The 16,650-nt window shown below is 54.1% G+C and overlaps 7 protein-coding genes across 7 annotated transcripts; 4 read left to right on the top strand and 3 right to left on the bottom strand.

Moving 5' to 3' along the window:
• Positions 1-452: 452 nt before the first annotated feature.
• P884DRAFT_260422 (CwfJ C-terminus 1-domain-containing protein-like protein) lies at positions 453-2,911 on the top strand. Its single transcript, XM_069441447.1, has one exon. It carries the CDS (start codon positions 531-533, stop codon positions 2,802-2,804), a length of 2,274 nt encoding a protein of 757 aa, XP_069297097.1. The 5' UTR covers positions 453-530; the 3' UTR covers positions 2,805-2,911.
• Positions 2,912-3,106: 195 nt separating this feature from the next.
• Positions 3,107-4,900, bottom strand: P884DRAFT_202037 (P-loop containing nucleoside triphosphate hydrolase protein; the record flags this gene model as incomplete). The annotated part of the gene is made up of 5 exons (XM_069438390.1): positions 3,107-3,353; positions 3,425-4,003; positions 4,117-4,155; positions 4,225-4,631; positions 4,691-4,900. 5 exons carry the CDS (start codon positions 4,898-4,900, stop codon positions 3,107-3,109), a joined length of 1,482 nt encoding a protein of 493 aa, XP_069297096.1.
• A 226-nt stretch (positions 4,901-5,126) lies between these two features.
• Positions 5,127-6,814, top strand: P884DRAFT_260420 (Brix domain-containing protein). The gene is made up of 2 exons (XM_069441446.1): positions 5,127-5,602; positions 5,654-6,814. The coding sequence occupies exons 1-2, from the start codon at positions 5,174-5,176 to the stop codon at positions 6,629-6,631; spliced, it is 1,407 nt and encodes a 468-aa protein (XP_069297095.1). The 5' UTR covers positions 5,127-5,173; the 3' UTR covers positions 6,632-6,814.
• A 122-nt stretch (positions 6,815-6,936) lies between these two features.
• On the bottom strand, positions 6,937-7,346 carry P884DRAFT_260419 (uncharacterized protein). Its single transcript, XM_069441445.1, has one exon. The coding sequence runs from the start codon at positions 7,305-7,307 to the stop codon at positions 7,074-7,076; it is 234 nt and encodes a 77-aa protein (XP_069297094.1). The 5' UTR covers positions 7,308-7,346; the 3' UTR covers positions 6,937-7,073.
• P884DRAFT_244732 (uncharacterized protein) lies at positions 7,157-8,340 on the bottom strand. The gene is made up of 2 exons (XM_069440390.1): positions 7,925-8,340; positions 7,157-7,724 (listed from the first exon to the last, which is right to left on the bottom strand). Exons 1-2 carry the CDS (start codon positions 8,032-8,034, stop codon positions 7,463-7,465), a joined length of 372 nt encoding a protein of 123 aa, XP_069297093.1. The 5' UTR covers positions 8,035-8,340; the 3' UTR covers positions 7,157-7,462.
• A 947-nt stretch (positions 8,341-9,287) lies between these two features.
• On the top strand, positions 9,288-10,781 carry P884DRAFT_260417 (uncharacterized protein). Its single transcript, XM_069441444.1, has one exon. The coding sequence runs from the start codon at positions 9,402-9,404 to the stop codon at positions 10,572-10,574; it is 1,173 nt and encodes a 390-aa protein (XP_069297092.1). The 5' UTR covers positions 9,288-9,401; the 3' UTR covers positions 10,575-10,781.
• A 1,264-nt stretch (positions 10,782-12,045) lies between these two features.
• Positions 12,046-12,881, top strand: P884DRAFT_278146 (uncharacterized protein; the record flags this gene model as incomplete). Its single annotated transcript, XM_069443156.1, has 6 exons — positions 12,046-12,099; positions 12,261-12,406; positions 12,442-12,473; positions 12,585-12,652; positions 12,691-12,706; positions 12,805-12,881. The coding sequence occupies 6 exons, from the start codon at positions 12,046-12,048 to the stop codon at positions 12,879-12,881; spliced, it is 393 nt and encodes a 130-aa protein (XP_069297091.1).
• Positions 12,882-16,650: the final 3,769 nt, after the last annotated feature.

Raw genomic sequence — 16,650 nt, 5'->3', positions numbered from 1 at the left:
ATTTTGCGTGGAGAGGCTGCTCTTAGCCAAACAGTGGCTCAGGAGATCTAGACTTTTTTGGGTTGAAGAATCTGGATTGCCTCTCAAGTTGGAATTCAAAGAAGAACAACAGACGGTCGCAGAGCCACATGAGCGGCGGAGGTTGACGTGAGTTCAGAGTTGCGTGACGGTGGTCGAGCCTGAAGCGACTTCGGGTCGTTGCGAGATCGAGATGGCCAAGAATGCAAGCATTAGCATACGGATCCGTACTTACCTTAACGACCTTATTTAGTTAGGTATGGTGTTAGTACACAAGTACGGAGTTAGGTAGCTATGAGTATCAGACATGGGCCAAATAAGTGCACAGTATGGAGGACTGTGCTATCTTAAAGGGCCAACTAGTCAGAGCTTGCTGGAGCTCTCGCAGTAACGCACGTCCCACATCCCGCGTTTGCAAGCGCGGCCAGCGACGTCACTCGACCACTTTAACAACAAAGCTGAAGGTGTCTTGGCGCCCGGCTGACCCCGAAAAACACACCGCCAGCGCAACCATGAACAGCCTCGAGGAGTTTGAAAGATCGCTAGCCGCTGAGCAGGCCGAGCGAGAACGGGCCGCGCAGGAAAAGGACGAACGTCGCGAGCGGAAGCACAAACACCATCACCATCACCACCATCATCATCGCGAGAGGTCCTCGGAGCGGGACCGAACAAGCGACAGGCACAGGCACCGGGATCGGGATCGGGATCGGGATCGGGACCGGGATCGAGACAGAGATCGAGACAGAGACAGGGAGCGAGATGACCGTGGCAGTCGCAATGGAGAGAAAGAGAGGCGCAGCCATCACCGGCATCGAGACGAAGACTCGGACGAGGACGGGCATCGTCACAAACGCTCTCGCCGCTCGCACGATGAGGCGGACGACGAGTCCAGCCATCGGCATCGGCACAGGTCAAGAGAGCGCTCGAAAGAACGACGAGGTGACTCGCACAGGAGACGTGAACCGAAGGATGTCAAAGATCTCAAGCAATCAGACCCCAAGGAGGACCTTCCCCTCCCTGACGAGGAGAAAACCCCGGCAAATGCCACCCCGCTTGTTCGGGACTCGTGGATGACGGCACCCTCCGCTCTAGATATCGACTACATCCAAAGAGGCGCGAAGCGTAAAGACCCTTCGCCCTCAAGGGAGGAACCGCCCAGGGTGTTGCATCGACGAGAGCTGAACCGAGGCTTGTTCGAGGCTCGGGATGATCGCGCGGATAGCAAACAGGATGCCCCAAAAGAAGTCAGCTATACCTTTGGAGACGAGGGGTCGCAATGGAGAATGACGAAACTCAAGGCCGTGTACACGATTGCGGAACAAACCGGCCGCCCGGTCGACGAGGTTGCCGTGGAGAGATTCGGGAGCCTGCGAGAATTTGACGACGCCAGGGAAGAGAAGACGGAGCTGGACAGGCGGCGCGTGTATGGCGAGGGCTATATCGGCAAGGAGAAGCCGACCGGGGAGTTGTATGCGGAACGAATGGCCAAGGCCAGGCCGGACCCGGCACCGGCGCGGTCGCCCGAGCCCGAGCCCGAGCCCGAGCCCGAGCAGGGCAAGGTTATCGAGGACATGATCCAGCCCGCTCCGCCAATGGACCAATCCACCCTCAACCGTATGCGCGCCCGGCTGATGAAGGCGAAGCTGCGCAACGCGCCCGATGCGGCGAAGCTGGAAGCCGAGTACAACGCTGCCATGGCCGCCTTCAACTCCGGCGCGGCCTCCCATAACGCCGTCATCCTCGACGTCTCCCACAACCGCATGCTCGCCGGGCCCCGCGGCGAAGTCAAAGCCGTCACGACCAAGCGCGGCGTCGAGCGCGGCCAGGTCGAGGCCAATGAGGACATGTCCATCGAGGACATGGTCCGCGAAGAGCGGCGCACGCGCGGGCAGCCGGGAGGGGAGGGCCTCCGCCTGGCCGAGCGCATCGCCAGGGACGCGCGCTTCGACAACGACCTCGAGTACCTCGACGAGAACGCCGCCAAGCTGGCCAAGCGCGTCCACAAGAGCGACGCCGCCCTCAAGAACATGGCCGTGACCGAGTACAAGAAGATGAACCGCATCCTCGACACCTGCCCTCTCTGCTACAAGGACGACCGTCCGCCGCCCCAGAATCTGCCCCTGGCCCCCGTCATCTCCCTGGCCACGCGCACCTACCTGACCCTGCCCACCCCACCCGAGCTGACGGGCGCCGAGGGCGGCGCCGTCATCGTGCCGCTCAGCCACCGCACCAACTTGCTCGAGTGCGACGACGACGAGTGGGAGGAGATGCGCAACTTCATGAAGAGCCTGACGCGCCTGTACCACGACCAGGGCCGCGACGTGCTCTTCTACGAGAACGCCGCGGCGCCCCACCGCCGCCTGCACGCCGCCCTCGTCGCCGTGCCCATCCCCTACGAGCTCGGCGACACCGCCCCGGCCTTCTTCCGCGAGGCCATGCTCGCCGCCGACGAGGAGTGGGCGCAGCACAAGAAGGTCATCGACACGGGCAAGAAGGCCAGGGAAGGGCTCGGCAAGCTGGCCTTCCGCCGCACCCTGGCAAAGGAGATGCCCTACTTCCACGTCTGGTTCGACCTGGATGGGGGCCTGGCCCACATCGTCGAGGATCCCGACCGCTGGCCGAAGGGGGACCTGTTTGCCAGGGAGGTCATCGGCGGCATGCTCGATACCGAGCCGGACGTGATCAAGCGGCAGGGGCGGTGGACGCGGAACGACGATCGGGTCGACGGGTTCAAGAAGAGGTGGCGCAAGTTTGACTGGACGAGGGCGTTAACGGAGGGCGGGTAGAATGATGACTTGTCTGTCGTGTGAATGAAGCAGCAGCCTTCCAAGGTTGACTGAACCGGAAGGATAGAATCAATACGGAGGGCATATACGGTTTGCTTGCTCTTGGTCCCCTATCGGCTAGATTTTTCTTCCTAAACACATATTGTATCGGGCTATATCAGGTCCCGTAACCCCCGAAAGACGCCATGTCACTCCAACAAACTCCGTCAAGATGGGGTGTAATCCCAACCGGTAATACTTGTGAAAGGAAACAAATAATGTATGACAACCGTCCCAACGCCACCGAGGATAGGGCGGACGCATTAGCCTTCCTCGGCATCCATATCATCCCGGCTCGACGCGGGAGCACCCCTCTTCCGTCCCTTTCCCCCCTTTAGCACCGATCCCTTCTTGCCGCGATCCTCCAACAGCTGCTTCATCTCGTTCTTGGCATGCCGCTGTGCCTCCTCCACCCGCGGCTTGAACACCATTACCTCGTCCTTTTCCGTGGCATACTCGGTGAGTTTGGTGCCCAGCGCTGCTTCGATGCGCAGCCATATTTCGAGATCGCTGCCGGGAGGTTAGTATCCGCCAGGGAACACTCGGAAAATAGGAAAAAAAAAAAAAGACAAATCACTTACTATTGCGTCACAAAGCTGATAGCGTGCCCCGACTTACCAGCACGCGCGGTACGACCGACGCGGTGCACATACGTCTTGGAGTCCTGGGGTAGGTCGAAGTTGAGCACGCAGTCGACGTTGGGGATATCGAGACCACGCGCGGCAACGTCCGTGGCCACGAGGATGTCGCGCGACTTGGCACGGAACTTGTTCAGGGCGCCGAGACGGGCGGACTGAGAAAGGCCGCCGTGCAGCGGGATTGCTCCCATGCCGAGAGTGCGGAGCAGGATGGCGATCCGTTGGGTTTCGAGGACGGTGCGGGTGAAGATGATGATGGTCTGGCCCGCGAACTCGTTGCACAGGTAGATCAGGTAGGTATCCTTGTGCATGTGCGGGATGAAAATGTAGTTCTGGACGAGCGTCGAGACGGTCTGGTACTTGGACGACGAGATGCTGACCTTCAGCGGATCGCGCAGACTGGCGCGTTGCAAGCTCTCGACTTTGCTGGACATGGTGGCAGAGAAGAGGAACGTCCTTCGTTCCCTGGGGAGGAATTTGAGGATCTTTTCCAGGATCGGGCCGAAGTCCATGTCGAGGAGACTGAGCGATTGTTAGCCAAAAAAAAAAAAAAAAAAAAAAAAAAAAAAAAAAAAAAAAAAAAAAAAAAAATAGTCCGCACTCGAACGTGGGTTACAAAGAAGGAGGGGGATTACCGATCGGCTTCGTCCATAACAAGAAATTTGAGATTGCGACTGCGAACCCAATAACGTCAATATCCGGTTCACGCTCACGCCGAACTCCCAGTTGACAGACACACTCACAGGCTGAAGCCCTTGGTCTTCTCCAGGTGGTCGAGCAGCCGACCGGGTGTAGCCACCACAACGTGCGGTTTCTTGCCCAGCGCGATGGCCTGCTGCACCATATCCAGACCACCCAGAATAAGCGCGCATCGGAGCGAGATTAAGGAGCCGAGCGCCTCGAAAGCTTGCGCAATCTGGGCGGCAAGCTCTCTTGTCGGGGCCAGGACGAGAGCGAACAGCGGCTGGGGCTTGTCGAGAAGGGCTTGGAGGATCGGGAGGGCGAATGCTGCCGTCTTCCCGCTACCGGTCTCTGCAATGCCAATGATATCGCGGTTTTGCAGAGCAAGTGGGATCGCTTCCTGCTGAATTGGAGTCGGGTTCTTGTATCCAAGACGCTCGCAGGCATCGCAGAGGGAATCGACAATGCCCTACCAATGCTGTCAGCCAGAGGTACTTAGTCCCAGCAGAGAGAGAGAGAGTCACATACCAGGTCGCGGAATGTCTTGACGACAGACTTCCCGTTTCCTTCACGGGATGCATTGTCCACGGTCGCGGATTCGGCATCGGAACCTGCATCGTGCGACGGCTCGTTCGACTTTGGTATTGGCTCAGTCTTCGATTTGGTCTTGGGGGCTTCAACCGACGTTTCCTTTACCGCCCCATTTTCGTGCGAGATCTTCCTACGTTTTGTCGACATGATGGCGTCTTGCTATGCCTGATCCAGCTGCGTGAAGGCGTCTCGTCTCCTCTTGGGTAGTGTCCTGGAGCTACGACAAGCCTGCGATTTGCGCGGCCAACTTGTTCCCCAAATTTTGGGCTTATCGAAGGTGGGACATGCACGATAAAGCGCTGCCCCACCGAAATTTTTGCCGGGCTGTCAAGCGTCTCGAACGTCAGTCAATTGGTCTCGGAGCTTCATCCAGAACGACCGAACACCATCAAACCTTACTCATCTGACATCACCATCACCATGGCGAAAAGACGATCAAAAAAGAGGACGCATGTCGGCGCGAACAATCCGGCCACGGTCAATGGCCATGCGAACCCGAAAGACCCAAAGAGCATGGTCATTCGGATAGGCGCCAGCGAAGTGGGAACCAGCGTCAGTCAGTTGGCCACCGATGTTCGACGGGTCATGGAACCGGGGACAGCATCCCGGCTCAAGGAACGGAAGGCGAACAGATTGCGGGATTATGTCACCATGTGCGGCCCGCTCGGTGTCACTCATCTCCTCCTGTTCTCGAGGTCCCAGTCCGGGAACACCAACTTGCGCCTGGCGATTGCGCCGCGAGGTCCTACGTTCCACTTCAGAGTCGAAAAGTACTCCTTGACGAAGGATGTGAGGAGGGCTCAGAGGCATCCCAAGGGCGGTGGAAAGGAATACATCACTCCCCCACTGGTATGTTTCTTGAAGGATTTCAAAATAGCTGTTTGCTGATTTCCTCTGCAGTTAGTGATGAACAACTTCACTAGTCCCTCTTCCGATGCGCATACGAAGGTGCCACGGCACCTCGAGTCCCTCACCACGACCGCCTTTCAATCTCTCTTCCCGCCCATCAACCCCCAGACAACACCGCTGAAGTCGATCAGGAGAGTATTGCTTCTGAACCGCGAGCAGTCCGAGGACGGGACGTTCGTCATAAACTTTCGGCACTACGCCATCACGACAAAAGCGGTCGGGCTGTCGAAGCCACTGAGGCGGCTCAACGCTGCCGAGAAAATGCTCAAATCCAAGAAGGGGAAGAAAGGGGGGGTTCCAAATCTTGGGAATCTGAGGGATATATCAGAGTTCATGATTGGAGGCGAGAATGGAGAGGGCTACATGACAGACGGAACCAGCGGCAGTGAACCCGATACAGACGCCGAAGTCGAAGTTATGGAGACCACCACGAAACGGGTCCACAGCGGCAAGGCCAGAGCTGCGGAACAAAATAGCGATGATGAGGAGGGTGGAGCTAACGACAACGTCGAGCGGCGCGCCGTGAAGCTCGTCGAGCTGGGACCTCGGATGCGCTTGAGGATGACCAAGGTTGAGGAAGGCATGTGTGCGGGCAAGGTCATGTGGCACGAGTATGTCCACAAAACCAAGGAAGAGATCCAGGAGCTGGAGAAGAGGTGGGAGCAGCGCAAGAAAGAAAAGGAGGCGCGCAAGAAGCAGCAGAAGGAGAACATCGAAAAGAAACGCAAGGCAAAGGAAGGGAAAAAGAACGCCGCCGGAGACAAGGACGGTAGGGACGATGACAAGATGGACGTCGACGAGTACGATAGCGACCTCTATGAGGACGAGAATGGCTTCGACAGCGAAGGGCTGGAGGGCGATGCCGAAGAGCAGGTCAACGCGGCGATGGAAGAGAATGGGGAATGGGAGGACGAGGAGGCGGAGATCGCCGAGGGCAAGAGCTCGAAAACGAAATCTCTCAAGAGGTAGTTTGCATATAATGAGGACCATTCCTCTCGGCGAAGAGGAGTCATGGCCACAGCTGAAAGGGTACACTTTTGTGAAAGCGATCCACCTTGTTAGGAACGGGCTCATGGCGTATGCGGTGACTTTTTGAACAAGACTGCAACCCCTAGGGATATTTTACGCAGATATCGATATGAAGTAGCGTTGTCGTGACCACGCGCTTACCAAGATATTGCCGAGGAGCAGGTGGAGCGTTCTCCGTGCAGGTGCAGAATGCCTCTCGAAGCACTTGCTGCTCCATCCTTGTCCTCGGGCGATTGAGAGTAAGCCACTCGATCATTTTCAGGCCAGCTCTGTACACTGTACTCGGTCAAAATTGACAATGAGGATATCCTCCTTGAAGAGCAACTATTTCTTTTGTGTATACTATGGTACAGTATTCCCAGCTTTAACCAGCTGTTTTGTTTTAGAACCAACTGAGAAGTGACTTCTTCGTCGCCCCACCGAGGGACGGGAGTCCACCAAAGCAGGGAATCACATGCAGTGAATAGCGCCCTTGCCCAAAAAGAGCCCATTCAAAACCGCGAGCTAGGCCGTCCGATTCCGAAACCAGAGGTGCCGCGAGCCGATGGAACGCCGAACTCCCCCCTAATAAACGCCAGGATATCATGAAATTCGAACAAAAGCCGTGCGATGCCATAAATATCTCGCAAGCCGTGCCGCCATGTCGGCTGGTGAACCAGGCAGCTCACACTCGCTCCCTCAGCCCCAACCAGCCAAAGGTCCCAAGGTCCCAAGGTCCCAAGGTCCCCTTTCTCTCGCCCTCCAAGAAGGTACCTAGCACGGCCAAGAGAGTTACCTGGCCCCACGCTGCGCCTCGTAGACGGCCACGGCCCTCTCCAGCTCCTCCAGGCTGCTCCGATCCCCATACGCGTCCGCCATGGCGGCCTCCCGTCGCCGCAGCTGCTCGGCCTCGGCCTGCTCGGGGGAGAGGGCGGACGTGTGGTGCTCCGAGGATGTGGAGGAGGGGGACGACGTCGCCAGGCCGGCGATCTCGCCGCGGTAGGTGGACACGGCGTAGCCCGCTGTCACGACGACCGCTGCCAGGGGCGGGAGCCTGTGAAAAGGGGGGGGGGGGGGGGATCCCGGTGGTGTTAGCTCCTTGTTAGTCACGGTGGATAATACGAGAGAAGGACGGTCGGCAAATTTATCCCGTACATGCACGTGTGGCGTTGTGTGTACACACACGTACGTACATACATACATACATGTCGGTATATGTTTGTTTGTCTTCAGGGGTTTAAAGGGGAGTAATACCATTTCAGGCTCTTTGCTCGCGTTCGGGAGGCATTGTGGAGATAGGGAAGATATGGTGGGTGTACGCGTGCTGAAGTGCTCAGGAGCCTTGATGATTGTTGCCGGTCCATATTAATTGTGGGATCTGGCGGCAGCGGTGATGGCTGTAATGTTGGTGACGACTGGAAGCGGGAAAGGACCGGATTATAATTCTGCGCAGTACACTGGCCTCGAGCCTATTCGGAAGAGTGAAGGCGATCGGATTGTTCAGAAAGAGGGCGAGTGACTTCGCAGTCACAGAAACGGGAACAGGGCGAAGGAGGGGTAAGTAAATATGGGCTCGTCCAAGAAGCTGTAGCCGGGCGAGCAATCAGTTCTCGGGCAAAAACTGTCGATTGTCAGCCCACGGCTCGGGGGTTGCCACGCTGTATAATAAAATGTGCAGCAGCCGAACGTCCGGCACGTGGTGTGACCGACGGCCCACCATGGCACGTTTGGGCCCGCGGGAGCCGTCGAATGATTCGCATGTCGAGCCAAACACAGGTCTGTTTGCAGTCGAGCTAATAACAAGCTGTGGGGGAATAACCGAGGAAAACGGTGGGGCTCCGCATCCCCGGGACATCACCCCGGATTTCGAATGGCTGGCTGCCTTTTAAGGCGTGCAAAGGGTCGTTCATGCGGCCACCCCGGTCGAGGCCTGGCTAGATCGGGCACAGATCTGGAGGGAGTTAGACTTGCAACTGCATGCAGCTAAAAGGCTCGCTCCCACCGTCATTTGCTGTTGGCCTCTTCCCAACGTGAGCACTTGCAAACAGCCGAACGGGAATGTATGCGGAACTGTCTCACATCTCTCATCGGCCCACAATTGAGAAGCGACTGCGCTGAGCTCGAGAGGGGCGCCCCGATCCAGGTCCTCTAGATTCAGTACTGTATGTACAATCCTACTCCATAGTACATAACTACATACACAGGTCAGCCCGGTCGAAAAGAGGCATAAGCGGTTGCAAGAATCGCCGAAGTCAAAGAGGGAGGCAAGTGTTCTATACGACTGCCTTTTTTTAGTGGCCGCCTTCCCCGGGATGCTGGTTGCAGCGTGGGACAGGAAGTCGGGAGGGGGGAAGGCGGGAGGCGGGAGGCGGGTGCTAACCTAATTTTTAACTAGTGTAATTAACTAGTTAAATCTTGGGACAACCAAGTTCACCCCTCTAACTTGTCACAAAAAGGGAAAGGTGCCTCTATGAGAACACGGTTGCCCACGACTTGAATCTTGGCGCGCGAGGGTTTATCAGCCAGCACACCTGATCGTACATACGGATCCGTACAATTGTGAGCTTCATGGCGCACATTGGCCTCGGCAGGTTGCGCATAACTCATACGCCTCGTGCTAGGTTAATTACAAGGCACACTCCAGCCATCACTTCACACACAATCCTAGTTAACGAAATGAAATTTTTCAAGTAGCTAAATCTCGAATTAACACTCAACATCCCCTCGTTCGATGACATTACATATGTGTGCCGCCAGGACTGAGACACCCAGAGAAAGTCACGGAAGTAAGACAAGAATTAGGTCGAAGCAAAGCTTGTTTAAGGGCAGACAGAACACCCGATTTCCGAACACTCTTCCTTCCCAACGGGCCTTCACACCAAAATTCTTCCAAGTCCCTTTTGATCCATCACCCACTCGCCTCCAGATTATCGTGGTTTTCCCTCTGAGCCGCAGCGCTCGAAGCAGTCGCAGGCGGAGGCGGGCGGCTGAACGAGGTCGTCTTCTTGCCGGGGTGGAACGCGAGGCCGAGCCGAAAGCGGGGTCCGTGGGGGAAAATGGCGAGTCAGCCCATTCGGGCGGCAGTGGCGTCAGACCACGCTCCTACTCCTCAAGCCTTCACAGGGGGCTCGGCCGGGGGGTTCGGGGGCCAGCCCGGGGCGGGACCCGTGGGAATGGGAGGGAAGTCGCCGGTGGGGACAGGAGGAAAGCCGCCTGTGGGAAAAGGAGGGAATCCGCCGGTAGGAACAGGAGGAAAGCCGCCAGTGGGGAAAGGAGGGAAACCGCCGGTAGGGAAAGGCGGGAAGCCGCCAGTCGGGAACGGAGGGAGGGCACTCCCCTGGCGCTTCTCCTTATCCGGAGCCTCTTCAGGGTTCGCAGGAGGCCAGCCCGGAATGAGACCCGTGGGAATGGGAGGGAAGTCGCCGGTAGGAACAGGAGGAAAGCCGCCAGTTGGGATGGGAGGAAAGCCGCCGGTGGGGATGGGAGGGAAGCCGCCGGTAGGGATGGGAGGGAAACCGCCGGTAGGAACAGGAGGGAAACCGCCGGTAGGGAAAGGGAAGTCACCGGTAGGGAATGGAGGGAGGGCACTCCCCTGGCGCTTCTCCTTAGCGGCGCCCTCAGCTCCGTTCTGAGCAATAGGCGCGGCGACGGCTTGTTGGATGGCTGCGGCCGCAGCCAGCAGGATGACGAGAGCACGAGTCATCGCGAGGGCGTGGTTCGGCGACGAAAGACGAGGCTGCGTCGAAGTGCGGAGGCGGCAGGGTCTCTGGGGTATGTACTCACTGCTGGAGAAGTCGGGGGTCGAGGATGGCTAATATATATACCAGCACAAGCGCGACAACGAGCTCCGGAGATCTCGAGCTTTTGGCTCTGTTTTAGCGAGACGGTCTTAGCGCAGTGGTGATGCGATCGTCACCCAAGGGCCGGGACTCAACCAGACATGGTAGGTGGTAGTCTACACTAGTATCTCGACATTGCTTCGTTAATAGATAGCTATGCGCTAACCAGACCCCTTCCTGTCGTCTGGTCCCATGCTCTCTGCCACGCAACCCTGCCGCCAACCTTATCTGGATGGCGGCGATGTCGGTTTGCGGTGGTCCACGTCACGGATTAGTGGCGCGATCGGGGCCCCAATCTAGTCGGAACAGGGTAAAGGCGTGGCGTGCGTCGAAGAAATTATGAGGGGCGTGATGGCCGCGGAACGTTAGCATATACCCGCCCGCGGAGGATTGCGCTGCGCAAGTGTCTCGTCTCGGGGGGACCACCCCTGGCGAGCTGGTCGTTTTCCTCGGACGGCACTCCGGGGCTCGGTGCTGCCGCTGTCTCCTTGCCTTTTCGGGCGTCCGTGGTTTCGTGGACATGGTCGATCGCCGGGCCTCTGAGGAGAAAGCCTGAGAAGGACGGAGGGGCCAATGTTCATGGTACACGCATCCGCAATCAATTCTCGGCTTTCGCTCCCTGGTACCTTCGATTATGCCGGTATTGGTCTGACGATCACTGCACGGCCCTCGGCCCTGGTTCCTGGACTGGGGGTGATTTTAGCCTACACAACTGCCGCTAGCGCGAGGAAACGATCCTCGTCTGGCCGTACTACACTACAGTAGTGTAACCATGTACAGTACATGCATAATATACCACACTACGGAGTAGTGTGCTAGTAAATTACATCCGTACCTACCTACCTACCTACCTACCTACCAAGTACGGAAAGTATTCGTGGTGTGTTCTGTTACACTACTATCATATGCCCTACAGCCAGGTGTAAGACGGACGGAGGTCGGCATAACTCCCATATTTTTCCAGCTGTAAGGCCGGCCATGGGACGAATGTGGGACCTGGGCGGTAATTACTTGTACACTACGCAGTAGTACGGTATGCACACTAATTTATCATGGGCTGAACCAGCAAACTTTGTTTTTTGATCTTGAAACAAGTCACACTCCGCTCTTTCGTCAAAACAAAAATGGGCCGACATGGTCTGCCCACAGCTCATTGGCAATCTGCACGCGTTGATCCATCGGTACGGAGTATATATGTACAGTACATACCAGTTTCAACCTGTCCCAATGTTGAAAGCGAGCTGGGACTATGAGATCTAATTAGTTATTGCTCGCACAGCGTGACTGGACAACGGGCGACTTGAGCACTATATTACCTACATCATCGAGCACGCGTGTGGAAGGACCAATGGGCCAGGTTCGATGTCATTCCATTTCCTGATCTCTAATAATCCGTACGCTGCATTGAGAAGTTCGTTTCCTTGTACAGTAAACGGAAGCCTCACGTCTGCTCGTCCGGCCGTTATTACCTCGGTGTAGATCGCGCCCTCGCCCGCAAGCGACGCAGGAAGGAATAAGTCGATTGGCGCGCAACCCATGGTCCGGCGCAACCGCGACACCGCCGATCTCCTCGATGCGCCAGGATCGGAGGTGACCCATCTTGGTATCCATCGGCTGGCTATTACAGCGACGAAGACACCTTGATTCGCCAGACCCTTGTGGATCCGGGATGATTACACAGTAGGTGCACTTCACACCGCGTGTGTGTTGAGGTAATATGCATGTATGTATTCTCTAGCTACCCTACGAAGGACTCTAATTACACGGTACACTACACTGAGCTTAGAGCCTTTCTTCCATCAAGTTCGAAAGGCCCGACCGCCGTTTATCACGGAGCCATCATATCCGTCACCCGCTCAAGATCAGCATTTTTCCAGCTCGCCGCTGTCTCACCCTGGTGGACATGCACTGCGTCGGTATCCGCATTTCGAGCGACTCCCGAGACCGCGGGGATCAGCAGAAAGGTCGGTCTGCGACGACTCCGACCTTTGAAACTCCACGCATGGGTCTGCTGCCCGCGACTGAGCACAATAATGCATTAGGAACGTGATCGGCAACCGCCGATGGGGCCACAGGATCAAATCGGGCGCCAGGCGCGTCGCAAGATTCCGATCCCGCCCAGCCTCTCCTGCCACACTACGGAGTAATTTACGGAGCAGTATGCATTTCGTCGTTTGCAAGTGTCCCAAGCTATATCGTATATATGTATTTATCTTGCCTGAGCTCAAAACGAATAATTTAAATAGAAAGGAAAGAGAGGAAATCCCGTGGCGGATGAACATCATATTCTAAAAGTGATATTGCCCCGTTTCCCTTGCGGCAGCATGTTCGTCGAGTCGGACCGGACCGTCCTCCGCGAGGCACTGAGATAGTGTATAACGTATGCCAGCAACCGAGAGTTGAAAGGACCTATTGAGCGCTTACCAGTCGTAGAAAGAAAAGTAGAAAAATAGCATGCTCTCCTCTGTGCCTCCTGCATGGTGCGTTAACGGCTGCATATCGCTGCCGGGGGCAGGTTGGTTTAATTAGACAATGTTTGAAACCTACCCAATGACCCCATGAACAGGCTAAAAAATTGTCTGCCCCCGATGTTGGCAACGTACCTAATTAGTTCAAAGTAATCCTCTGTGGTGAACGAGGGTCCGCATCAGGTTCTAACGACGAGCGAGCCGTGGCCGGTTGCGTGCTAGCCCCCCGATCTGCCCCCCTTCCTACAACTTCTATTACGACGCCCCTCTCGAAGAGTTCCCCTTCACACACACAACACGGATGACATGGGCATTTAGGCACGGGCGAACTACGGGAAATTGCGGAGCATGGGGAGAATGAAATTGGAGCATTAGATGTTCTCTGCTTATCACCCCAGGGCTACACTGCTGACTTTCTTTTTTTTTTCCCTTTAGAGCAGTGTGACATTCCTAGTTAGATAATTAATTAGGTGGTTGGGGCTGCGATTAAAATGCGACCACAGCGAGGATAGGGACTGGTATTTACGGTGAGAGGAAGTTTAGGAAAAATAAAAGAAAAGAAAAGAAACGACGATACAAGGCAAATAGCGCGGTAGAGGGGCGTTACAGAAAGAAAGAGGAAGTCATGATATTCCAATCAACCACCTGCGTCACTTTTCAGTGTTTCCTAACACGGCTTTACCTCCCTGAAGTATATCCTCTCCTTCAACCGCGCCCTTGGCAATATGACTGGCGGCAGAGTTCTCACGCTTTCCTGGTATCACGCTCTAATTAATCATCACACTCAGCTCATTCCAAGAGTTCGGCTCCTTGTCCTGTTGTGTCAGAACCTACTAAGTTACAGACTGGATTCAGGGTCCTTTTCGTTGCGCCCGGCAAACAGGTCGGCGACCGAGAACCGTCATTTCCCCGTAGAGCTAATTGCATCCTTTGGGTTTCGGGTTTCGGGAAGTCGGAGCTCTGGGTTCGGCAGGCAGATCCTGGGACGTCAACGGTCGAGACCACTCAGCGAGGTCATCTGAGGCGCGTCTTGCTTTTCAATATCTCAAGGCTCTAGCACGGAATTTGAGTTCTGGAAATTAATTAGCCACAATCGTATTCTTCTTTTGGCTTTCTTTATCCCTACATGTCAGTCTTATTCACCGAGTTCCTACTACATTTAAATGTTGGCTCGATCTGGAAAGGCAGAACCTAATTAATTACTGACCTACCTGCTTAGTGTCAGTTTCGTCCGTCATAGCTCACGTGCCGCGTAGGGAATGTTGTTTGCTGACTCGCTCCCGGCGTGTGTGTGGGTGGTGCTACCTCCTGTACACTAGTTAATAACTCGCAGTTGCAATTCATTGCGTACACGACAAGTTTCAATCGAGGGTTTGGCATTGCCACATCGGCCGAACCTCCAGCCCTTCTCCGTAGCTTGTGCGCTAACTACCTAATTAGTGAGTGAAGCAACAAGCACACGCGACAGCCTACGTTATTCGCCCACTGTAGCCCCGATCTTGCCCACTCGGCCACTCTTGCCCACTTGTGCTTCCGGTGCTGGTGTTCCTTCCCCCCGGGGTTAGGGATAATATGTGTGCGGGGTCCCAATCATTTCATTCCATTCAAGATCAGCGCCACTTTGAATCTCGTAGCCGAGTGCGAGATGACGGCATTGAGCAGATAACTTTCCAGGTCGCCACGGGTTCAGTTTCCCCTTCGTCTTTACCCTGGCGCTGAACATCTTCACATCCTTTCCCACATGGAACCTTGAACAGCAAAGAAAACGAAACAGGGAAAAGAAGATAAAAAAGAATGAGCGCGCTTCATGCCGCATTCATTTCAATTCTTTCACTGTCTTCTAGTTCCTTGGAACTTTAAAGGCACCCACCTCTATCTCGATGGGGACGCTAGTTCCGCCCTGGTACCGAGAGAGGCCGACAAGCCAAGGCGGCCTGCTCGTGGCGGCCTTCTTCTTCGGGTCCTCGACAGCCGTAGCCGTGTTTGATTCCACCAAGGCCGTCCGCCATACGTATCGTTCCTGGAGCCGGAACCGTAAGGCCGGGACTTATGTGGCCATACAATAGGCCATCATCTCTGCTACAGCTCGATGGCTACAAATGACTACAGCTCGGACTGGCTACAAGATACGACACCACAGCGGTATTCGCGCCGTGGGCGGCACTCCTAGACCAACTGGTACGGTCTGCAGAAGTGGTGATAAGATACGTTAATTCTTCCAAGTGCCAGAGGCACTTAGGGATACTATCTAAATACATATCTATAACCCCTGGCTTATTATCCCTATTAGTAGGTCCGTCGGATCTAACCTACTAATAGCTATATACTATAATAGGTACCAGGGTTTAAAAAGAAAAATATAACAACCTATTATAACTTAGTAGATATATTAATTATTTATCTATAGTAATAATCTTAGTAAGTATCCTATTTGTCCTCCCTATTATCAAATCTATCTATCCCTTAGTCTTTCTTCTTCCCGGCCGTTCCTAAGTTTACGATAAATGCCGACACTATAGACAGACGCTCCTAAGGGGGCTATATAAGTGTTCTAGCCCTAGCCTAGGCGTCCTTGACCAGGGTATAGTTACTATAGACCATATTAATGGCCCTCTTATATAAGGGACTCTCTTACGTAGGTGTATCTAAGCGTGGGCGTTTCTAGCTAGTGGCTACAGGCAGTGGCAGGTATGCTACCGGCCTGGTAATCGAGCTCGGGGGAGTACCGTGTCTAGTGGTAGCTAGTAGAGGTAGGCAAGCTATAGGCTCTTAGCTCTTAGAAGCCTTTTATAGTATGGTAATTGCTATAGTATGCTTAGTAAGCTAGGTAATCGTTTCTTCTAGCTATTATATCTTCTTATCTACTCCCTTCCTCTAGTTAAGGGTAGCTATATAGTTATTATTTATAATTATAGAAGCCTCCTTTAGTTACTTAAGTTCTTCCTTAACTTAGTTAAGGTCCTTTTTAATGCTACTAATAGCCTTATCCTATCTCTAGACTATAGCCTAACCTATATTAAGAAGGTCAGCCTTAGTAGCTAGGTATTAGTATTTGGCGAAGTCCTTATTAGTCTTATTATCTTTAGTAGCGTTATAGGCTATAGTAATATATATAAGCGCTAAGTATAGGCCCTAGTAACTAGTTAGACTATAATAAAGGTAGCTAAGTTTAAATAGGTAACTATTAACTAAGGTATTATTATCTCCCTTTAATATATAGATATAGGCTACTAGTAGTTCCTTAGGCTCTAGTATACTAGTAGGTATTATACTAGTAGTATAGTAGGCCTTATACGCGTTTTCTAGCTTTTTCTTAAGGCTATATATAGCTATATTAGCCCTATATAAATTATTATTAGCCTTCTAGTAGAAATAGTAGATCTAGTAGTAGGTATAGATAAGCATTTCCTTGTTACTATAGTATTCCTAGTAGGTATAGGTAAGGTAGTCCTTAATAGGCCTAATCATTATAGCTATAGGTAGATATAATAGGCCTAACTTAATGATATTGGTGCTAGTAAAGGGGTTGAACTCTATGCCTATAAGGGTGTTTTCTACCTCCTTAAAGCTATCGAAAGTAATATACGCTTTATTAAGCCTACCCTAGGATTTGGCCTCCTCTTCTTTGTCCTTAGGGTCCCTTTTAGTCCTATAGGCGAATCTACCGGTAGGT

The sequence above is a fragment of the Thermothelomyces heterothallicus genome (assembly GCF_042370625.1).
Source record: "Thermothelomyces heterothallicus CBS 202.75 unplaced genomic scaffold P884_scaffold_13, whole genome shotgun sequence".
NCBI lineage: Eukaryota > Fungi > Ascomycota > Sordariomycetes > Sordariales > Chaetomiaceae > Thermothelomyces > Thermothelomyces heterothallicus.
This window is presented reverse-complemented; position numbering and strand designations above follow the sequence as displayed.

Excerpts from the sequence above, each read along its gene's own strand:
- P884DRAFT_260422 (XM_069441447.1), top strand. The coding sequence starts at position 531 with ATGAACAGCCTCGAGGAGTTTGAAAGATCGCTAGCCGCTGAGCAGGCC.
- P884DRAFT_260420 (XM_069441446.1), top strand. The coding sequence starts at position 5,174 with ATGGCGAAAAGACGATCAAAAAAGAGGACGCATGTCGGCGCGAACAAT. Across the intron at positions 5,603-5,653 it reads AATACATCACTCCCCCACTG|TTAGTGATGAACAACTTCAC; the intron begins GTATGTTTCTTG and ends TTTCCTCTGCAG.
- P884DRAFT_260419 (XM_069441445.1), bottom strand. The coding sequence starts at position 7,307 with ATGGCATCGCACGGCTTTTGTTCGAATTTCATGATATCCTGGCGTTTA.
- P884DRAFT_244732 (XM_069440390.1), bottom strand. The coding sequence starts at position 8,034 with ATGGACCGGCAACAATCATCAAGGCTCCTGAGCACTTCAGCACGCGTA. Across the intron at positions 7,725-7,924 it reads CGAGCAAAGAGCCTGAAATG|GCTCCCGCCCCTGGCAGCGG; the intron begins GTATTACTCCCC and ends CCCTTTTCACAG.
- P884DRAFT_260417 (XM_069441444.1), top strand. The coding sequence starts at position 9,402 with ATGACATTACATATGTGTGCCGCCAGGACTGAGACACCCAGAGAAAGT.